Below are 23,569 nucleotides of genomic sequence, written 5' to 3' on the forward strand. Positions count from 1 at the left end.
CTGTCCATGTTAAGTGCTTTGTTACAGTTTCAGATGTTGTTAAAGCGCTATATAAATCAGTATATATTGTATTGTATTGTACCACGCAGTTACCAGTTGACCTTTACAGACACTTGTTGATAATGGCGAAGGATGTCTGCGTATCACTCCACATGCTGTGCTGGCCTACTAACTATGCTGACGCTCTCAATATGGCCTGTCACCACGTTTGGCTGGGTCACTGTCCACAGGCCCATTTATCTGCATGGAAGCAGACAGCCTGGTGGGGTTGGTTCAAGCCTTAACCCCACATACCCTCCGAGCCCCAACAAATGTCAGTCTGATGTGCCCCCCTCAGTCCTTAAATTAGCCGTCAATTAGTGCAAATTAATCAAGTCCTCGCCTAATTAAGCAATGTCTGCAGGGCAGCTACCAAACATGCCATTAATTGTGGGAGGGCCATGAGAAAGCTGCTGACCTTGCAAAAACGATTTTTTTGTTTTGTTTTTTCTTTGTATGGGGGAGGGTGATATCTTTGGGAAAGCAGTGGACCACTTAGTCCTACTTCCTGACTCTGCTTCACATGGATGCTGTCATCAGGTTGGAGTTTCTTTCACAGCAGAATGTCAGCATCATCATACATGGTGGTGCTATTGTTCCTCTTCCGACATTTGGTTTATGTAAAAAAAAAAAGTCACCGCATCTGTTTTCTTCTTGATGTGCACGCTCTTTGACTTCCACCACCAGTCACACCATTTACTGTAAATTTTCCCTAATCTGGAGTCCTTTTAGGCGAGTCTTCTCTGCATACCAACGGGTATGCTGCCATACTCGTGCAGGAGAATAGTACAAGCCATTTCATGATGCCCTCCATCAACAAGCAAGACACTTGCATAGATGAACTGATAAGAGTGTGGGGCGTGTGTGGTATTAAATTGCCTTGTAATTGATTGGCCGTTCAGACATGGCCTATCCCCAAGGGCATATTTCCTGGAATCTTTCAGCGAGATGGCCTGAGTGACAGATCTTGCAGGCCTAAAATGCGAGTATGTCTGCAACCTCCGCTCTAACCGAAAAGTGATTGTTGATCGTGCCATCCACACACTGGGTACGTCTTGAAATTAAATGCACACATATCTGGAACCTTGCTCAACACACTCATAATATAAGCAGGATCATGTGTAAGTATAAAAATCATTGATTTGATTTTTTATTTTGTCTCCTGTCAGAGAAACTTGTCTCGAAGTAGGGGGCCCTCAGCGCTGCATACTCACATTGTACAAAAACATACACATACAGTACACAATATCTCATCTTCCGTACCGCTTATTCCTCATTAGGGTCGCGCTGGAGCCTATCTCTGCTGTCTTCGGGCACGAGGCGGGGGACACCCTGAATTGGTTGCCAGCCAATCGCAGGGCACACAAAGACATACAACAGTCACTCTCACACTCACACCTAGGGACAATTTGGAGTGGTCAATCTGTCTGAAATACATGTTTTTGGAGTGTGGGAGGAAACCGGAGGACCCGGAGAAAACCCACACGGGTCCGGGGAGAACATGCGAACTCCACACAGGGAGGCCGGACCGGGACGCGAACCGGCGACCTCTGCATTGTGAAGCCGGTGTGCTAACCACTCGACTACCGGGCCACCATAGTACACAACATAAGTTGGCAAATTACATGCGATACAAGACAATTTGTGAGATCATTCATTTTTATTTTGTTATTTCTTTGCTTTTGTGTACTATCCTTAGTTATATTTTGCTTCTACGTACACTAATCTGCATTTGATAGCTGAAAGCCAATCACAGAGAGCAACTTTTATCAACCATTTAATGCTGCGCTAAGATCAGTTTCTGTTAGCTTTTATGACAAAAATCCCACATCACCGATAATATCAATGCATTCTCTTCATTGACAATCATATAGTAGTTAATAAACTTAATTAATGAAATTAATGACAAGAACACGACTGGTGTTCATTTGACCAAATCTGAGATGATAATAATTCAACTGAGCAAAAAGGAATAAAACAAAAGATAACACCAGCTAAGACATTTGACACTTAATTGGACAGACAGTAAAACAATCCATCCATCAATTTCCCAATATTTTTTTCGACACAAGGGTGTGCCTATTCCGGCTGTCTTCGGATATTAAACGGGGTACGCCATGAACTGATTGCGCCCACCTATCGGGGGCCAGCAACACAAATAGGTTGCTCACAGCGCACTTCCCGTTATTGCTTTTATTCTGAAGTCTTTTCATCACATTTTTAGCGGACACACGCTGACTTTATGACAGCAGCAGTAATCGGAGCGGCTTTCCCGTCATGCTTTACTGCAGTTACAAGTGATTTATGTTTGTTTAATGTTAAATTTTCAACATACACTGTGATATGGCTGTATTGCGCAAGCCTGAACATTTAGTTTAATTTATATTGACTAGACGACAGTGTAGGCCCTAATCCTCTTCCGTAACAGTGTAATGCAGGGGTGCTCACACTTTTTCAGCATACGAGCTACTTATAAAAACTACCAAGTCAAAATGATCTACCCACGACAAAAATGCAAAACATAATTATTTTCAAATGTTTTAAGGATTCTTTGTATATACAATGTATGTTGATGTACCTTGCATAACTGAATAAGCCAATATTGCACAACACACATAATAACTACATATACATAACATAATTAATAACTATTAACATTTTTTTGTAATTACCTGAGTTTACTTTGGTGACTTGCACTGAATTGAATCAGCCAGAGATGCATAGTAGGTGCCGACAGCAGCCTCAAGCACATTTCCAAATGTTCATCATTCATGGTGGAAGGGTATTTGGACTTAATGATCTTCATGTAGGAAAAGGCTGACTCACATAAATAAGTGGAGCCGAATAATGCAGTCAAGGAGGTAGCACATTTCCTCATGTTGGGGTACTTTTCCTGTGTGAGTAAGTTACAGAACTGTCCATGAGCCCTGGACTTCAGCAGTGAGAACACTCACAATCTCCGATGTCTTTCCACATTTGCTGGGTTAAATCCTCAGCCATGGCTTCACAGCGCCGTGTAACTGTATGTCTTGACAGATGCAGAGCTTTGAAGATAATATCTCTGCGTTATTTTTAAAGTCTCTGAACAAGGAGTCAGCTGCTTCAACGAATGCTTCTTTTACCATATCTCCGTCTTGGAAGGACTTATTGTTTTTAACGATGGCGTGACTCACCCGGAACGATGCTTCGGTGGCGGCTTTCGCTTTTGAAGTATGTTGAGTGAAAAATGACTGCTGTCCGGACAACTGGGATTTTAGTTCGTCCAACGTTCTCTTTCTCAGCTGGCTTTTCGGCGGGAAGTCAATGTCGTATTTTCCATGAACAGTCCGAAAATGCTGCTCCACATTTTCCCATTCCGTATGAAAGTAATACGTTTTTGCCCCCTTACTTGGTCCCGCTTTCTCACTCATTTTGATCACCATATGTTTTAGCAAGGGCTTAAAATCGGAGGTAATTCGCTGACTAGCTTGTAAATTTGGCTGCGTTTAGCGCCATTGTTTACGCATGCACGGCGACCTAAAGGTAAAAATTCAGCTCTGAATGGTTGCCCTGTATGTCAATCAAGTGACGGGACGTTTGATAGGCTGACAAATGTTTTTTTTTACTGTCACGCTGCGATCGACCAGTACTACCTCCGCGATCGACCAGTAGATCGCGATCGACGTAATGTGCACCCCTGGTCTAATGAACAAGCATACCCATGGTTCAGAATCGACTTGGACACTTGGTAAAATACTATACCTGTACATCTTAGCATCTTTGTTTACCATGGTTTGAAAGTAATGATTTTGATTGATAATTACTGTAAGAGGCTCAAATTGTTTTCAAAAGACATATTTTTTTTCATATTGAATTCAGTTGTAATTATATTTTAATTGTATTATTTTAATTATTATTTTTTGTATTATGTATATCATATACATTATTTGTGTCAGAATGTCAAGGGAGCCAAGAATACTGCAATGCATGTTAAAATGGAAGGACAATCACAAGAATCTACATTTTCTCTTCTTTGTCGGCTAGCCAGAGAGTGACCAGCAGCTAACACTGTCAGTGCCTAGCCACCCCCATCTCTTTCCGTGTTAATAAATGGCTCGATCCCAACAGGCTGCATATGTCATTAGCATATCCTAATAACATTGATTTCTTCATTAATGGCATTTCCACTAACTAGGCCCTAATTAGTTTCAACAGGACCGGCACTAATTGACGCAACACTATGTTCCTGCCTCCAAATCAGTGGCTCATTTCCAAATGTTTGATGTGAATTACGACTTTGTTAGTGGATCAGCAGATGTACATGCAGCAATGACTCTATACGTCAGTCTTGCACTTTATCAGTTGTATGCTTAAGATGACATGCTAATGTATGCAATGGATGCCAACAGGCTGGTGCACCTGAGGTCAAGATGACAGTAAATAAATACTCTACCATGCATTTAAATGCACTGTTAATTCTCAATAGTAAAGGTTGCTTTCCCAACAAAGAATTGACGAGTCCATCACTGACAAGACAAAACACATTAGGAGGCATGTTTTACTGCAGTCATTGGGCCCAACGTGCTTTAATTGGCAATAGAGTGGATTTGAAAAATAATACATGAAATTACGTATTGTCTATTATTATTTGAGTTATTACTGGCAGTTGTCATGGTAGTAGTAATACATAATGAAAATATCCCACCATCTCACACTGTATGGAGTTTCCATATTCTCCCTGGGCCTGCTTGGGTTTACTCCGGGTCCTCCGGTTTCCTCCCACATTCCAAAAACATGCATGGCAGGCTGATTGAACATTCTAAATTGACCCAAAGTGTGAATGTGAGAGCGGATGGCTAGTTGTCTTAGTGTGCCTGCTGGTTGCTGGCTGTCAACCAGTTCAGGGTGTCTATTCCCACAACACGGCTGGAATAGGCTCCACCACCTTCTGCAACGCAAATAAGGATATAAGCGGTTTTACTGTCTATATACAGTGTGTATATCTCTATAAATATACTGTATATATATATATATATATATATATATATATATATATATATATATATATATATATATATATATATATATATATATATATATATATATATATATATATATATATATATATAGGGCGGCCCGGTTGTCGAGTGGTTAGCACACCGGCTTCACAGTGCAGAGGTCGCCGGTTCGCGTCCCGGTCCAGCCTCCCTGTGTGGAGTTTGCATGTTCTCCCCGGACCCGCGTGGGTTTTCTCCGGGTCCTCCGGTTTCCTCCCACACTCCAAAAACATGCATGGCAGGCAGATTGACCACTCCAAATTGTCCCTAGGTGTGAGTGTGAGAGTGACTGTTGTGTATGTCTTTGTGTGCCCTGCGATTGGCTGGCAACCAATTCAGGGTGTCCCCCGCCTCGTTCCCGAAGACAGCTGAGATAGGCTCCAGCAACCCCCGCGACTCTAATGAGGAATAAGCGGTACGGAAAATGAGATGAGATGAGATATATATATATATATATACAGTAAAGTCTCGTTATATCGATATTCAAGGGAGTCCGAAAAAATATCGATATAACCGGGACTATCGATATATCCGACCCTGTTTGCATGTAATTTTCTCCGTGCGTGCATAGAAATAGTACCGATATAACCGGGACTATCGATATATCCGATATATATATATATATATATATATATATATATATATATATATATATATATATATATATATATATATATATATATATATATATATACAGTGAGACCTCAACTTATAAACACCTTATCTTACAAACTTTTCGTCTTACAAACGTCAAATTTATGAAAATTAAACTTTATAATAAGCACTATTTTCATAATACACACCCACCACGGCTGGCGGAGTGATCTTTGGCGAAAGCACACGACCAAACTGCACCAACAGTCCTTATGGAAGGTGACTCTCCTTCCATAAGCCATCAACGACCATCAAAAAGGTAAATAAAACTTTATTTTACTGCACATTTTATTTCTTTAATTACAGTCCTCATGTAATGTGCCTCTCTTTCCAAACAGCAACTCCCTTTGACCTTCGACCTCCAACGCCATTCCATCAAGCCATAAATGACCATCACAAATGTAAATAAAGTGACTTTATGATACAATGCAGTGTATTTCTTTCATTACAATACAATAGCACATTTATTCATCAGTTACTGGCTTTAAAATCGTCAATAAGAGCCGAACTTCCAGGTTGGCGCATGGCGATATCTGCGTGAATTAGCCGTGCTTTCCCGCATAAAATAGCTTTACTCACGCTGACGCCGGATAGTTGCTTTTCATTAATCCAAATTAACAGAAGTTTTCAATTTCTTCGATTGCCCGAGACCGTCGCTTTGAGAGCACGGAAACACCTTTTGCAACAGACGCACCTTTGATGGCTTTTCTGTTCCGGAGAATGGTTGACTTAGCATAGCCGTGCTCCACCTAAATCACACAAATGCACACCTCGTTCGTGTTTTTAAAATTATCTCCTTCTTCTCAGCCGCAGTGATTTTATTTTGTGTCTTCTTGGGCTGAACACGAGCCTGTGGTGGGGTTTTTTTTCGGTCCCATTATAGTAAAATTATCAGCAAAAAGCTCCAAGTAGGCGATCGACATGTGCATTCAATGAGAGGGGGTGTGGAAAGTAGCGCCGGCTGGAGCGCTGTTCGGTCGTGTGCTTCCGCCGAAGATCACTCCGCCAGATCCGAAGGTCGTGCGCTTGATGGACCAGCCGTGGTGGGTGTGTAATATGAAAATAGTTATGATAAATATGAAAATAGCTTATTACCAGTTTCAATTTTCATAAATTTGACATTCGTAAGATGAAAAGTTCATAATATAAGGTGTTCGTAAGTTGAGGTCTCACTGTGTATATATATATATATATATATATATATATATATATATATATATATATATATATATATATATATATATATATATATATATATATATATATATATAGTATACATGATAGATAGATAGATAGATAGATAGATAGATAGATAGATAGATAGATAGATAGATAGATAGATAGATAGATAGATAGATAGATAGATAGATAGAAAACATAACATGTACTGTCTGTATAACATGTATGCTAGGTGTTATGGAAGAACTACAAATTGTCCCCAGGTGTGACTGTGGGTGTGAATGATTGATTGTTCAACTTTGCGTGCCCTGTTGTTGGCTGGCAACCAGTTCAGGGTGTAACCCGCCACTGCCCGGAATGAGCTGGGATGGACTCCAGCGCACCTGGGATCCTCATGAGAATAAACTGCTTTGATTATGGATGAATGGATGATCACGTGCACAACAAGGTTGCACGAGGTAGAGTGACACATTCAATCAACTTTCTAACTATATTTTAAAAATATGAAAAGTTGAAGAGAAAACATATATTTATATTACACAATTTCTCTCTCTCTTTCTCACTCTCTCAATCTCTTTCTTGCTCTTAAAAAAAGTAAAGGGAACCCTTAAACAGCACAAAGTAACTTTGTGTTACCCTTATTTTTTGAGCAGTTTATAAAAGTTCTTTGAAGGTTTTCAATATTTTTGGCCACAGGTTGCTCACCCTTCTGCTCATAATGTGACTGTTTTTAAAGAATGGGCTAGGGTTTGTTTTCCTTTGAAAATTGGATTCTTTTTACTGAAATATTTCTGCAAGACCTATTTTCATTTTATTTTGCGTTTTTTTCAATTTGGTGTAAATATTTGATGATGGAACAAGTTTAAAAAATCGACTACTTTTTATTCCATATGTTTTATAAAAATAAATATTTTTGACACAACGACACTGAGCTAGATGAGTTAAATTGCGCCACCTTGCTTCCAAATGTAAATATAGTATACATATTTGTATATGCGTATTATTATTATTATTGTCGTTATGGTTGTTGTTATTGTTGTTATTGTTATTTTTAGTATTGTTGTTATTGTTATGGTTAGTTTTATTATTTTATTTAGTTTATAATGTGATGTGGCTTTACGATTTTCCATCCTTTTTTACCCACGATGACACACAGCACTGTCAACTATATGAGTTAAATGGTACCACCATGTTTCCATATTTCTATACAGTGCACATATATTTTTTATTATTATTATTATTATTATTATTATTATTATTATTATTATTATTATTATTATTATTATTATTGTCGTTATTTTTATTTTACTTTATTTTATTTCTTTTCTTTTTTTCTTCATTTTATAATGTGGTGTGGCTTGGCCTTTTTCATCCTTTTTAACTCACTTTTGACAAAGGACTGTGAGCTTGACAAGTTAAATTGTGGTACCTTGCTTCCAAATTTCGAGACAGTACACCTATTTATGCTTGTGTTTGCATTATTTATTTATTTATTTATTTATTTATTTATTTATTTATTTAATATGATGTGATGTGACGTGGCGTGGCCATTTTCCATCCTTTTTACCCACCCAGCCGCCATATGTATCATCTTCCTCTCTTCCGCCTGTTCTTTAATCTGCTGCTGTAGGATTACTACCAAACGTTGCTGGGCCCACGTTTGCAACAAACAGGCTCAAAAAGCACCCTGACGCCACGTTGTCGGTCCACCTGTCTTGTTCTGTGGAAGGCCTTTAATTATTTGCATTTGATGAATATCTAATACGCGTACACACACGCAGAGGCACACACATACAACATCTGGATATCAATTACGCGTCGATGAAAACCATTACGAGAGTGTTTTGTTGAAAACTTGTCTGTCCCTCCTTTTCGCCCCAAAGAAGATTTTTAAATACACCCAATTTTAAACGATAAACTATTTCCTGTCGTAAATTGCTCGTGCGTTTGTAGTCATGAGATTTTATCAGTGTGTGTGAGAAAAGGGCGTTTGTCTAAAAATGCATCCATGATGATCCGCGGGAATCCTGAATCCTCGCTGCTGATTGGCTGCTGGGCTTTGCCTCTGGACCTGTTGGATAAAGGGACCATTTTGTGAAGAAGCCCCCGCATGCACTTGTTGTGCACAGAGGGCCATGCACCGGGGAACAGCCTGTTACGTCCAGTAAAAAAACACACAAACTCCAGCCCAAGCCAAGCCACCATGACGGGCAAACAAGGCGCAGTTTTGTCCGCAACTTTGAACCCCGTGGAGACGCGAAGACCTGCTCTGGGTGCAAACGGAGGCAGCAGCATCAACAACCAGCCGCAGCCGCCCAAGACCACCGTGATCCACCCGCCCAGCAGGTGCACGGGCTTCGGTATCCAGGAGATCCTGGGACTCAACAAGGAGCCCTCCGTGGCCCCTCGGAGCCCGCTGAGCTCCTTGTCTGCGGGGACGCATCTCATCGCGGCCAGGTCCGTGCTGGGCCACGCCGGCGTGGGTGTCGGGATGGGATTAATCGGCCCTGGTGGGATTCCGGCGTTTTACCGTCAACCCGCCTTTCTGGAGGGCGTGCTGGAACCGCAGGATGTTCACTTGCGGCCGCACAACACCTCTTCTGTAGGGCGGATGGACGCTGGGCAGTCTGCAAGCTCCGGTCAGCCTCTCCTTTCGTTTGTTCATGCTAGATATCAAATATTGTATCGATATCTATATTTTCCCTCGAAATCATGCATGTATATCATGCAAGATAATATAAGAAACACTGACACCACCATGGAAACACAACAACGCACATTGTAGCGAAATGTAGAATCGGGCTTATGCTTTAATTTGTATATGTACTATACATTAATATGTCACACTGTCGATCATACCCCCTTCCTTTCTCCCACTCAAAAATACGAAGCAAATACGCAATTTCAAGTGTGATCAAATGGATGGATGGAGTACTGTCATTTTCCTTGTGCAGATTCCGAGGATTTGTCTTCTGGTGAAAGGAAATTGTCCAAGTCTTCGATAGCCCAGAGCAAGAAACGCAAGAAAAGACGTCACAGGTCAGTGATGGTTTCAGTCTGCAAAATCTGCTTTAAAAATAAAACAACACAATACAAACAAACGAAAACATTATATTAGAACGGCAATTTAATTCTGGGTTGAATTTAAAATTGTGTACTGTTCAATCAATTTCGCCTTTCTTGTGCCATAAAGAATTCTCAACAATAATAGGGAAAATCGTCTCTTTTTACACGGGCGAAGCAGGAAACATTTTTTTAGATCGATCATACAAGCATGATCGTTTTTTTTTCTTCTTCTTTTTCCCCCCTCGGTAAATATTTGTTTTAATTCCATGTGGTGCTTTAGGTCACGGCATGTTTTGTTTCCCAAATCTATTTTAAAGTGTTTCAATTTTGGAAAATAAAAATCTGACATGCAGTTCAATTAAAATAGGACCGGGGATGTGGGCGGTTTGTGCATGAATTGAGCGTAGTATTTTTGTCCAAACAGGACCATATTCACCTCGTACCAGCTGGAGGAGCTGGAGAAGGCCTTTAATGAGGCCCATTATCCAGATGTGTACGCACGAGAGATGTTGGCCATGAAGACAGAATTACCCGAAGACAGAATACAGGTCAGACTCACTCACACACAACGAAGATACACGCAGGCCAAAACGAAAATAAATAATGTTTTCCTAATTCTGCAACGTTATTTACCCCCTCTCAAAGCATGTAGAAGCATATATATATATATATATATATATATATATATATATATATATATATATATGGATGGATGGATAGATAGATAGATAGATATTGATATAGATATAGTATATAGATATACATTGATATAGATATAGTATATAGATGTATATATTGATATAGATATAGTACATAGATATACAGTATATATATAGATATATATATTCATATATAGTATATTAGAAACATGAATATTGTGATTCTTTTATTGATTAATTATTTTCAACCTGAGAGAATTTTGCTTTATGAATCATTTAAATACATTATGTGTGCAAGTGTGTGTTATACATGTAAATAGGGTGTACAAGAAAAATCTTGATGCATTATTGGTGATTACCAAATGATTGTTCTTCTACACAACACTGAATTAGTAGCTTTCACAACACATTATACGATTGATGTTTAAAATCTACCTTTCAAAGCATTATAGTCAGTTTTGATTAACCTTTGTTGTGGTTGTTGTACGTCCTTTGCATCAACTGTTCCCAATATTTTTGCCGTTTTTTTCTTGTTTTTAAGTATGCGAGAGGTACAAACAACAAGTGCAACAATGACAAAAATCCCAAAATTTATTTGAGTAAAATTGATACGTAAAATTGATCTTAGTGTACCAAATGTTCTGGGGTAGAGGCAAAATGCCAGATTTTGGACCGGTCTCCCTCCCCGTGCATTTTGCAAGCTGACGTTTCTCATCTCTCAGAGAGCTGCGTTCCCCCAGCCCTGGACACATCATTTCTCATCAGGCTCACTTGGAAAGTGAAACAATTTGTTGTGGGCAAGCAGACACTAACGACCTAATCAAGCGATCAAGGCGGGAGAAGATTGCGGCGTGACCCCTGCACCATCCATCTGCTGCAGAAGCCCGCCTTTTAATCTCGTTTCTCATTAAGGCCCCGCAACATCTCCCAATAAATAATACCAGATGCAAATAGACACACAAATAAATAAATAAATAAACAATGTGGCCAGCTCCTATGCTAAATAAAAATTAATACCCAATTTTTGCTCATGGAGCATAATTAGTTAAATCAAAAAGGCTGGGTATGGGGGCTGCCGCGCAAGGTGCGGAGCTCAAATGAAATAACTACATTGAATTTATTAGCACGGGTCAATCGTGTTGATCCCCGGAGTCTCGCTCGTTTAATTTCCCGTGATATTTGCCCGCCTGGCCACCATCGATCAAGCCTGAAATTAACTTGTTTTTCAATCAGACGTCGGTGTGCCCCAGGGTAGTTTCTTCTCCTGGAAGCAGCTTCCGGCTCCCTTTGACGTCAAGTTTTTACCTTAGACGTCATCGTACAGTCGTGTTGTTCACACAAATTCTGTGGAACCAAGGCATAGACTTGACTTTTGAAAAAAAATCTTACAACAGCTCTAAAAGAAAAATGTCACCAATGTTTTTAGTTGTTTGGCCATTTGAAGGTGAATAGAAATACCCAAAATATCAGTCTTTGACAAAACTGTAAATATTTTAAAATGAACCAGTAAAACAGTGCAAGTGAGGGACTTTGTATATGTGTTTACCATATTTTCACAGTTTTTACAGAAGAGGTGCTGCTGATCTTGAAAATCTCATGGAGGCGCCACGAGAGTGGCTGCCTTTCCAGCAGCTCATGTATTTTGTGTTTTTCTACTTTCATTCCTTTTATCACTCTGCTGCTGTGAAATGTAAATTTCTCCACTGCGAGACTAATAAAGGCAAATCCAATCCAATCCAATCCAAAATGATTCCATTTTGCCACACTTATTAAGGAATTGAAGTCAAAAACTAACTTGACAAATATATGAGATTTACCGCAGTCAAAGTTCCACATTCCCCTTTCTCTGATGCAATTGAATTGGATTGCATTAGCCTTTGTAGTCTTGCAGTGGAGAAATTTACAATTCACAGCAGCAAAGATGAAAGGAAGAGGACAGGAAAGGAAGAAAGAGTAGAAAAATAAATACACCATCTTCAAGTCAAAAATACAAACAAAAACTAAATAACAAATCATGTGACACAGCATACAAAAGACACACCAGACTCTTATTAAATCTTAAGCACTTTCTGCCCGCTCTTTGTTGTATGAAGCAGTTCCAGACAAAAGAGGAGAGGATCAAAGTGTCTTTTTCACCAGTGGATCAGGGAATTCAAGGTTAAATTTGCAAGTCTGCTACAAGCTGAATGTTGAAAGAAAACATGAAGCTGCAGAATTCATTGACGAAAAGAGATTGTCTTAAATCTCATTCCCCATGGAAATCCGCTTCAGTTACAAGCCGCGACAGTTCCACGCATGCATTGGCGCTCTGCGCCATACGAAGGATTAATGACCATTTTCTGACTGACACACAAGCTGCTCCGAATACATTTTAAAAAGATTAATTAGGTTAATAATTGGGTAATCCTCGTGAGAATGTTCTTAAAAAGCAACCTGGAACATGCTGCCATTTGTGTTTGGACGGATAATAAACAATAGGGGCTTGATGTCCCGCTCTTTGCATTTTGAGAGACTTCTTGGAAACAACACATCATGTCAAAGCAATACATGTATGCAAGAGCGAAAAGTCTCTTTCACACTGGAAAATCCATCAGTCCGATGGCCCCAGAATTTCATCTGAGCATTTTGCCAGTGATGCGGTTTTGACAGCTCCATCAGGCTGCCGACTTGAACTCTTGCTGGAGCGGCAACCAGCCCAATGTCAAGCGGTTGAGATGATAATCAACACCTTCAAATCGGAGACATGTTCTTCAGTCGTAAAAGTGTGAGGTGCCCTCAAGTGGAAGATCTTGAGGGGGGCTTCGCGAGTGAGGAATGGATTGAAAGGAGGGAGATCTACAGGTGGATCGGTTCAGTCTCTGTACTGATGCCCACTTTGCTTCGGTCTGTTGTGGCAAAAAAAGAGCTGAGCTGAATGAGGACGGTCTCAATGACTGGTTAAGCTTTGTTCCCACTCACAACCCAAAAAGGAGAGCAATCGAGAAAGAATCAAGACATGCTAGAAAGACTACCGTACATCTGTAGGTTGGAGTCAGAACTTTGGGATCTCTTGGAATAGCTGGACAATGTAGCTGGGGTTATGGAAGTCAGGGTATCTCGCTCCCCTTGAGCCAACCCTAGCTCGGTTGAAGCAAGTATTTCAGTGGTTTAGCGATTTGTGCGCAAATATTATAAAGTCACCTTTAACATGTCTCTCTGTACAGTATTTGTTTTTCTTGAGAATCATTCGAAACATTCTTACTTTACATCCATTTTGACTGGTCTGGGTTTGACTCATTTTTGTCACGTTTCGGTTTGCGACTAACGGGTGGCTCTGTCGGGCCCCGCCTGCAGCGGCACAGGTGTTGGTCGTTTTATTCAGTAGCAGTTAAAATGACCCCCGTTATGACCATTTGGTGTAGGGTCATTGTTTGCTTCACCCTGTCAAGTTTGTTTAATCTTGTCATGTTTTATTCCTGGTTTTGTTTGCTACTTTGGACCTTTTTCTTCTGATGACTTTTGTTCGAGATTTGCTTTCTGATGACTTTATTTAATAGAATTTGTCAAATACACCCTGCTCCTCCCGCCTGTTTGCTTTTTGGGGTCCTCCACCACCACGATCACCACCTTGCAAATTGGGATAGATCGACCTGACCCCTGACAATTTTCATGATTTTTTCATCTGATTGGACAGTTCCAACATGGGAATAGGAGAACTCACACCCTGAATGTTTGGAACTCATATTTGCATCTCAGTATTAAAAGTATGAAGCAGAAAATGCTGCATGCTTTGGCTGTCAATTTCTCTTTCTCAATCTAAACTGACTCAGGAGCCCCTAAGCTGTTTCCATCCAAGTATTGCACTCCATTTTGCCACAATTGCTTCAAGACGTGATTAATCAACTATTGATTTTTGCACGATTGAACTGATCAGTGAATGGAGTAATTGGTCATTATGTCCCACTCCACTGTGTACAATTCTTTATCCTTGTTAATGAGTTTCACATTGCTTCTTTCTGTAATGATTGAAAATGGCATCATCATTGCCATGTTTTACACAGTTTATCATCATCCACATTTTGGGGGACTCGAGTTACACGAGTAGATTCGAGTCAGACTGAAGTTGTCGATTTTTGCCTTGCTCGCCCTGAAAGACTAGACTTTGACTTGTTATCATGAGACTGGAGTAAATATAAGTTTGACTTGACATACGAATAGGTGAAATGCTGAATTGTATGTGTGAGATTTATTTGGGGCCCATTAAACACAATAAGTACAGCTACTTCATCCAACATAGCTAATGTATGAACGGTGTATACGATCGAGATTTTATGACCTGACCCTGAGAACTTGTTTATTGTAAAGTAGTGAATTGCTTGATGGTTAGTGGAGATTTGACTGAACTTACCTCATTTGCTGCCATTCCTGAATTTATTCGTGAATTGAAAAGTGTGACATGGAGTGCCATTCTTGAATTTGTACTGGTTTTGTTTTTTTTTCTTGCGGGGGTACCGATAAAGCACTAGTCAGACCACTGGCGATGCTCTTCCTTTCCACGACGGGGCAGCATTTGCCTTTTGTCCATGTTAGCGCTTTGTTACAGCTTCAGCTGTTGTTAAAGCGCGATATAAATCAATATGTATGTCTTGTATATATTTTGCACAGCCACCCCCATTTCACATAACCCCAGAGCCATATAACTTGATTGATTTAGCTCATTTTTTTCTGATGAAAGAAAAACACTCTGTGTCCACTCTGGCACCAGAGTGGACACATTTTTGCACATCGTCTGGCAGTAAATGAGTTAAGATTCTCTTTGATCAACTAAAAATTGCTGTCGCTATAAAGCAATGTAATGATAAACAATTCCAAACAAGTACAGTAACAAGCATTTTGTGTTCTTTCAGGTATGGTTTCAGAACCGCAGAGCCAAGTGGAGGAAGAGAGAGAAATGTTGGGGTCGGAGCACCGTCATGGCCGAGTACGGCCTCTACGGGGCCATGGTCAGGCATTCCATCCCTCTGCCGGAGTCCATCCTCAAGTCGGCCAAGGATGGCATCATGGAGTCCTGTGCCCCCTGGTTGCTAGGTAAGTGAAACACTTTGCTCGGCTTTCTATTCCTCATTTTCGTGTGGTCAACCACCGCTCCTTGCTTCCATCACGGACACAAAATATCATTATTATCATTATTTCCCTCCATCCACCCTCCTTTCCTCCCTTCCTTGCTTCCATCCTACGAAACTACCAATCAGAAGATGCCATTCTAAACCTGCATGGGGATGCGCAAAAAGCTCGATTTGCTTTTTCTTCTTCCTTTCTACCAATAACCTATGGTGCATGTTTTGGAATGTGGGAGAAAAACGGAGAAAGGTCACGCAGGCGCGGGGAGAACCATGATGGTGCCCAGTTTGAACAGGTTATTTTTTTAAAATCAAGAAATTAAAAACTGCAATTATTTAATGCATCACGTTTAAAAACATTGCATTTTACCCAAATAAATGTTTGAAAATAAAGTACCGTATTTTCTGATATATATAAGGCACACCCAAAAGCCCTCAATTTCTTCAAGAGATGACCCTGCACCTCATACGCAGGTGTGGCTTATATGTGAAGTAATATTGAGCCACAACAGGTCTTGAAACTACTCTGTTTTCTAGTGTATAAGGCACACCGGACTATAAGGTGCACCCGCAATGAATTGTGTATTTTCTAGCTTTTTCTATATATAAGATGCACCGGACTATAAGGCGCACCTTCAATGAATGAAAAAATGTTTTCCAAATATAGTATATGAATATAAAGTTTTGAAAATATAAGGCAGACCACATTATAAGGCTACAGTAGAGGCTGGGGTTACGAACTACTTCCTCTACAAGGGGAAAATGGAGTTGGTGGCAGCTGACAGTTGTTGCGAGACCTGTTGTGGCTCAATATTATTTCACACAGAAGGCCCACCGGCGTATAAGGAGCAGGGTCATCTTTTGAAGAAAATGAAGGCTTTTGGGCACGCCTTATACACCGGAAAATACGGTACTGTCAACAGCCACTGGCTCCATTTCATGCCTGAAGAAGTAGTGCGTAACCCCAGCCTCTACTTATAATGTGGTGTGCATTATATTTGAAAAACCTTTTTTATTGAATTCATTGAAAGTACACCTTATAGTCCATTGCGCCTTATATGTGGAAAAAGTTTAAAAATACACCATTCATGAGGGGTACACCATATACTATGGTGCGCCTTATACACTGGAAAACACGGTACACAAACGTTAAATGCAAATCTGCATCACTTAAATTCTGAAAGTAACAGCTTTGTCCCTTACAAATGTTCTGACCTAGATTTAGAAAAAAAGTAATTCCAGTCACTATCAGATGATGCACAGTTTAAACATTTAATTCAGTACGAGATGGATGGTACACATAGCAAATATTTTCTGCAAAACCTAATGTTCCACATTCTCCATTCCATTGAATACCTTCACCCTCCAAGCTTGTCCTTTGCAACATCCTGTTCTAAAGCGCAACCTTCTTTGCTTGCTGTTTCCAGTTCAAGATGGCTTACCAATCATCAGACGCGATTCTAAATCTGAATGCCCGCAACTCTTTGCAGGGATGCACAAGAAATCCATGGAGACCCCGGCGCCCCCTCAACCGGCGGCCGGCAAGTGCGACGAGCTGCCGCCACCGCCGCGGCCCAGCTCTCCGAGGGCCGAAGACACTGAGGTGGAGGAGAGGAGGCCGAAGGGCGAGTCAGCTATTTCTAAAGAGGAACTGAGAGAGAACAGCATCGCTGCCTTGAGGGCCAAAGCACAGGAGCACAGTGCCAAAGTGCTCGGGACGGTCTGTCACGAAAGACTTGAAAAGGACGAGCAGGAGAAGACCGGTGCTCCTCGGAGTCCCGCCGAGGAAGCGCACAGCCCTTAAAGACTCAACACTCAAATGCAGGGCGCTCACCTCTCATTGGCTCTTCTAAAGCGGCCTGTATTTTGGACTCTCATAAGGATGACTCATTACTACACAGAAGATACAATTGCACTTTTTCTTTTGGTCCAAATATTTAGCATTTTACATCCTCAATGGTGACAATTTCATTGTGAATCATCTCGCCAACTGTCCTCTTAAAGGGGGAGGAACGGCATTGTTGTTCTGTGTTCTGCTGCATCTCACGGGTTGTCAAACCTATTGGGTCCAAGATGGCCTGATAGTGTAAAAACAAAATAGAAGAATCCCCTCATAATCTCTAAACCGATTCACCATTCATACGGTTTGCATCTCTAAATGCCATGGGGATTGCTCTTAATCTTTTGAGAGTTTAAACCACAATAATTCTGACCCATTTCAATGAAAGACATTTCTCATATTCAACTGAATTAAAGTCTGTATTTATCCATTGTACCGTGTTTACCTGGTCCATACTCCTACTATCAAAGCGGCTGTAGGCAGTGAAAAGCAAGTCTTTACAATCGGGATGCTATATTTAGCCACATTTTTTAGCACTCTTGTAACTACCGGTACATAAAAGAAAGCCAATAGCAAATTTAATTCCCCATAAATAAAATGACAATATGTGCAGAATTATTTTTAACACTTTTCTGCGTGACAAAATGAGAGTTGAAGGCAATCACTGTGCTGAGCATTGCCAAAGACATGGTGCCCATTCATAAGCTACAAAAGTTGTGATTTATCTCCACGTGTGAAATTTTTGACCAGAGGTGTGTGCCTCCAAGAGATAATAATTTGACTATCCTGCACAACTCTACACGGGAAAGTGTGAGAACAAGAAAAGCATGATTGTCCGATGTGTCACAATGTGGGGGTAGGGAAAAGTAATTAATGTATTATGTGTGATGTACTGGCACACTGGTCGACATATGTAGATAAACACATAATAAAATGCTGACATATTTTTCTCAAATTATTTTCCAGATCCCCAAGTTAAGGCTAATGGACCCCACAGGGTCCCCAGACCTCGGTTTGAGAACAGCTGCTGTATATAACCGTTGTGTCCCATGAGACAATTTGAGTCGTTTCACTTTTACAAATGTATCACCCACAAAGCATCCAAAAAGAAATCATCTTTTATTATTAAATGTGACTTTCTGGTGTCTGTCGTTAAACTCTTTTTTTGTGCCTCAACTGGTCTGACGCCGCAAATCGCCCCCTTGGTGCAGAAGCTACTTGTTGATGCTCTGTTGCCTCGCCTCATTAGCAAAGCACCCCTCCCAATCCCATACCCCCCCCCCACACCCTACCCCAGTTGCATGCCTGGGTTAACTCCTATAATCCGTCGAGGTTGAGAGCCTTCAATTTCTGATGACATTGGAGGGGAGGGGAGGGGAAGGCGGAGGGGCTGGCCAGAGAGAGCGAAAACTGCCACAAGCAGAAAGCGTCTGATTTGAAATCACTTTAACAGCCAACCAACACGTAAACCGCTCATCCATCCTCTTATCACCCACCAAAGAATGACAACTTGATTTCACACCCTTCCTAGTTCAAATATCTTTTTGTATCAAGCTACCCGAAGGCCACTTAGTTTAGCTCACGAAGCTTCTCTAGATTAGAAAGCCCTTCGTTTCGTTGAATTAAAACAGATGAGCTTTTCCTCAGGAATCGCATTAAGTGTCTCAGAGGATGCCGAAAGTGTTGATAGAATGAACCTGCATAATACAAACAAACACGAAAGAAAGAGTAACAATCAAAAAAGACATTCAAACGTCATATATTATAAAAAATGTTTTTTTAATCTTAGCAATTCACCTTTATATTTTTTATGCAGTTTGAGTAAACGCAGCAAAGAACTCGTGTTTATCAATGTTTAAAGGAAAACAATTGGATAAGATGACTGCACCATTTAAAAATATTCTGTTTTACCAAAGTCCGAAATTAATTTTCCGTCTCTCTCTCTCTCTCTCTCTCTCTCTCTCTCTCTCTCTCTCTCTCTCTCTCTCTCTCTCTCTCTCTCTCTCTCTCTCTCTCTCTCTCTCTCTCTCTCGCTCGCTGTCTCTTTCTCTCGCCCCCCCCTCTCTCTCTCTCTCGCTCTCTCACTCTCTCTTTCTCTCGCGCTGCCCCTCCCCCCTCTCTCCCTCTGACAAATCTGTACCATTCGGATCTCATTTCAAAGAACTGTATTGACAAAATTTGTAACACAATATTACACAATACTAGATGAACATTGATCTGCAAAGTTCCATCCAAATTCATTTATTGAGGCCAAGACATGCAACTGAGTGAGGATTAGTCCTCTAAGTGCAAATCTATTTAATCCTCCGAGAGAGAAAGAGTAATAGGCTATGATAGATCAGATTTGTGGAAGATCCAGATGTTTACACTACAAACCACGAGGTCATTCATATTCGACCATACGTCGCCATGTGTCTTGAAAATAAACAAATAATTCTCCACAAAATCATCTCAATCCATGCAAAGAGAGATCAGGGGAGGCTTTAACGGAAGGTATTCTACTAATGCAATATTAACATTCAATTTCCTTTGGAGCAATATGATTATATGATTGACATTGCTGAGGTTAACAAGTGCACGCAGCTCATTTTGGGAAGCTCCCTCAATTCGAGTCGTTTCAAATTGGACTTCCTGTTAAGGTCCTGTTAAGTGGTGTTATATCGCCGTCTGCCGTTATATTTGATAACTGCAAAACATACAGCTGTTTTGTCTCCCAATCATACCGTACTGCATTTAATCTCTGACAATGTCGCTATTTACCGTCACGTCGTTCCTTCATTTTGGATCTTTTTCCATTAGAATGCTCATTATTTTGTCGTGTTCCATGGACTGCTCTTCCAACCATAGTGTGTGGTGATAAAATTATAAGAAGTCATGATTTTGACGATGATTTATGCATGTAATTTATGCCGTGACTGTAAAGTGGTCCATGAGAGTTTTGAAAGGCGCTTATAAATGAAATGTATTATTATTATTATTATTATTATTATTATTATTATTATTATTATTATTATTATTATTATTATTATTATTATTAAGCCAGGATAGCTACAGAGGGTTGTGTCAGGAAGGGGAAGTGACTTAAAAGCTTGGCCAAAACAAACATGCGAATCAAACCTCTGAAGATGGAGTATACCGATTCGCTGTGGCGACCCCTTGAGGGAAAAAGCCGAAAGGAAAATAAAGAAAGAAGAAAGGAAAGGAAAGCAAAGAATGATGATGATGATGATAATGATTTATTACCTTTAAACACCCAAACATGTTACATTATTTGATCAAAAAAGTAGTTGGATATAAAAAATAATAATGATTTAAGTTGTTTACATTGTACATTCTGTTTAACTCACTTTGATATTTTTTAGACCGCAAAACTATTGTTTTATCCAGCATACACCCACATTTTTTCCAGACGTGATTTTGCGAAAAATGTAAAAAAATATCAGTTATTTCCATCAGCGGTAAAATTTAAGTCATGTAGGCCAGCTTTTGGTGCAGTACAATAATTAACCACATGAGGACAATGTCGCACCACTATTGCAAGAAAAGAATGAATATGCCACCTCCGTGGTCTTAATAAACATAAGCATGAAGCATGTAAATATCAGTGACGTCCGGTGAGGTTCATGTCTGGTGAGGCACTGACGTCATCACAGTCAGATTTACAAACATATGAACTCTACAGAGTAGCTTATTCACCATTTGGTTGGCAACAGTTCACGTGTTTTGTTTAAAATGTCGTGAGCATTCTTGATATAAACTGTAGCATAGAAAAAAAAGAATTAAAAAACGTTATTATCGTGTTACCTTTACTTATAAATGAAGTCCATGCGCCGCTCCTTCTGAAGAAAGGCATCAATAACTTCTTTGTAGAAGCCTTCCAGATCTTTCTTCAGTTTTAAGTCTGTCTGTTTCTTTCAATTTAGATATGTAATCCTCCATTCTGAAAATAAGGCTGGATGGTTGCACTTAACTTGCTGTTTACTGTAGCTTGCTGTCACCAATTCTATTATTCTGCAGCTGAGGATTCGCAAGAAAAATCTGTAATCACCAGCGCCCCCTGTCATGAGGCAGGAGAACTGTGTGCCTCACCTATGCACACAGTTTTGATAAAAATAAAATAAAATAAACACTGTAGTACAGTGTTTATAATGTAAAGTGACTCTACATTATGTACACCAGCGAAACTGCAGAAATTTAGTTCATATATTGAATCTAATTTCAAATAAATTCCAAGTCATCTTTTACAGAGTCCCGAGAGAACGACATTACAGTGAATTGAACAAGATCTGAATTTGAGTCTTGTGAGCCAAATGCTGAGTAAGTGTTCTTTCCTGTCCTCAATTCATTGTTAGTGGATTCACTGGCGCCGACCTACAAAGTCTCCCTGGAATAATCAAATATACATTAAATGCATCTGCATGCATGTGAGAATGATTATAGGATCAGCTTCAAACAGCATGTGAGTACTTGAGGAAATGAGGGTTTCTAATTAAAAGATTGTACACAGTATAGAGCTGTTTACGTTTGATATATAATTTTTGTTTATGCTTTATTATTTACGTAAGACTTCCTCCACATGAGGTTTGGACCTCGGCTTGTTGATTTTTCCGGTCACTCCAGGTTCTTCCCATATTACAAAAAGATGCTTTGTGCAAGACTGTACGTTTTTATTGAGTCATCATTTTAAGCACTATTTTATTGAAGCACAGAGTTCATGTTAAAATGTGTCAGTTCAACATTCCAAATAAAGACACTTGATTGTAATATCAATCTCATGAGGAGGAACAGAGAAATGTAGTTGGTTTTGTTTTCTGCACGTCACTCATGGATCTCATACGTGGGTGAGAATAACCTACAAAGTGAGTGCTCTTAAAACGCACTGAACTTAGTTGAGGATGTATGTGTGAGTGAGAAAAAAAAAGTCATTTAAAAATCATTACAAAAAAAACACCAGGTAAATTGCCACGTCCACGTCTGCCCTTGCTCCTGTTTTGTCTCCTTTCCTTATCTCTTTCCAACCACATTCTTGTAACGGTGGTTGTGTCCCATAACCGTCACCCGTCGCATAAAGCATTCGCTATTCTATGTATGAGCATATCTTTACAAAGTGTATTCTTCGATGCAAGCATAAGCAATTCTTCATTATTCATATACAAACATATGCTCACTAAAATACAGAATTTGTCATGATTCGCAAGGTGGTGGTGGTGGTGGACCGCAAAAAAAGCCGACAGGAGGGAGGAGCAGAGTGTATTTGACAAATTGTATTAAAGTTGGCAGGAACAAAATCTCAAACAGCAAAGTCATCAAAACAAAAACGTACAAAGTACCAAACAAAACCATCCGTAAAACATGACAAGACGAAAAAAACCTGACAGGGTGAAACAAAGAATGACCCAACACTGACTGGCGACGGATTTAAACGACCAACACCTGTGCAGCTGCAAACAGGGCCCGACAGAATCATTCTTTCACTGCGGCTCATGCTTTAGTACAGGGGTGTCCAAAGTCGGTCCTCGAGGGCTGCCGTCCTGCCTGTTTTCCAGCTCTCCCAGGAGCAACGCACCTGATTCAAATGATCAGCTCATCAGCCAGCTCTGGTTGGGAGAGCTGGAAAACAGGCAGGACAGCCATAGAAATAGATAGGTTTGGAAGTGGCGTAGAGACGAGGTTGATTGCAAAGTGACGGCACGAGTTGTAGCGTCCATAGTAACGTGGCTTGGTTTGGCATAGAAATAGGATAGTTTTGAGCGTATTTAAGTCTATTTAACGTATGGATGCTGTTAAAAGGAACAACAGTTGGGGGCCGCAATGTTTCGCTTACGGATGCTTCAACTACAAGCTGAAAAACAAAGGAATTTCGTTCTTCAAGTGAGTGAAAATGAAATTTCTATAAAAAGAAAAAAAAAATTCGTTTTGCGATGTTTTAGCGACTAATTTTCGTCCTGTTTTCGATCTTCGACCGTGTATAAGTACGTTCTAGCTGTTCTTCATTAG

The 23,569-nt window shown here is 40.2% G+C and overlaps 1 protein-coding gene across 2 annotated transcripts; it reads left to right on the forward strand.

Moving 5' to 3' along the window:
- The first annotated feature begins 8,987 nt into the window (after nt 1-8,987).
- On the forward strand, nt 8,988-18,734 carry vsx2 (visual system homeobox 2). 2 transcript variants are annotated; one of them, XM_089004416.1, is made up of 5 exons: nt 8,988-9,547; nt 9,863-9,947; nt 10,399-10,522; nt 15,520-15,700; nt 17,160-18,734. In XM_089004416.1, exons 1-5 carry the CDS (start codon nt 9,019-9,021, stop codon nt 17,534-17,536), a joined length of 1,296 nt encoding a protein of 431 aa, XP_088860542.1. In that variant the 5' UTR covers nt 8,988-9,018; the 3' UTR covers nt 17,537-18,734. The 2 variants fall into 2 exon arrangements, with proteins under 2 accessions (XP_088860542.1, XP_088860543.1); XM_089004417.1 differs by having other exon boundaries at nt 8,995-9,547; nt 17,223-18,734.
- The last annotated feature ends 4,835 nt before the right edge of the window (nt 18,735-23,569 follow it).

The sequence above is a fragment of the Hippocampus bargibanti genome, linkage group LG09 (assembly GCF_051943395.1).
Source record: "Hippocampus bargibanti isolate YZ-2025 linkage group LG09, ASM5194339v1, whole genome shotgun sequence".
In the NCBI taxonomy this organism is placed as follows: Eukaryota; Metazoa; Chordata; class Actinopteri; order Syngnathiformes; family Syngnathidae; genus Hippocampus; species Hippocampus bargibanti.

Excerpts from the sequence above, each read along its gene's own strand:
- vsx2 (XM_089004416.1), top strand. The coding sequence starts at position 9,019 with ATGCACTTGTTGTGCACAGAGGGCCATGCACCGGGGAACAGCCTGTTA. Across the intron at positions 9,548-9,862 it reads TGGGCAGTCTGCAAGCTCCG|ATTCCGAGGATTTGTCTTCT; the intron begins GTCAGCCTCTCC and ends TTCCTTGTGCAG. Across the intron at positions 10,523-15,519 it reads TACCCGAAGACAGAATACAG|GTATGGTTTCAGAACCGCAG; the intron begins GTCAGACTCACT and ends GTGTTCTTTCAG.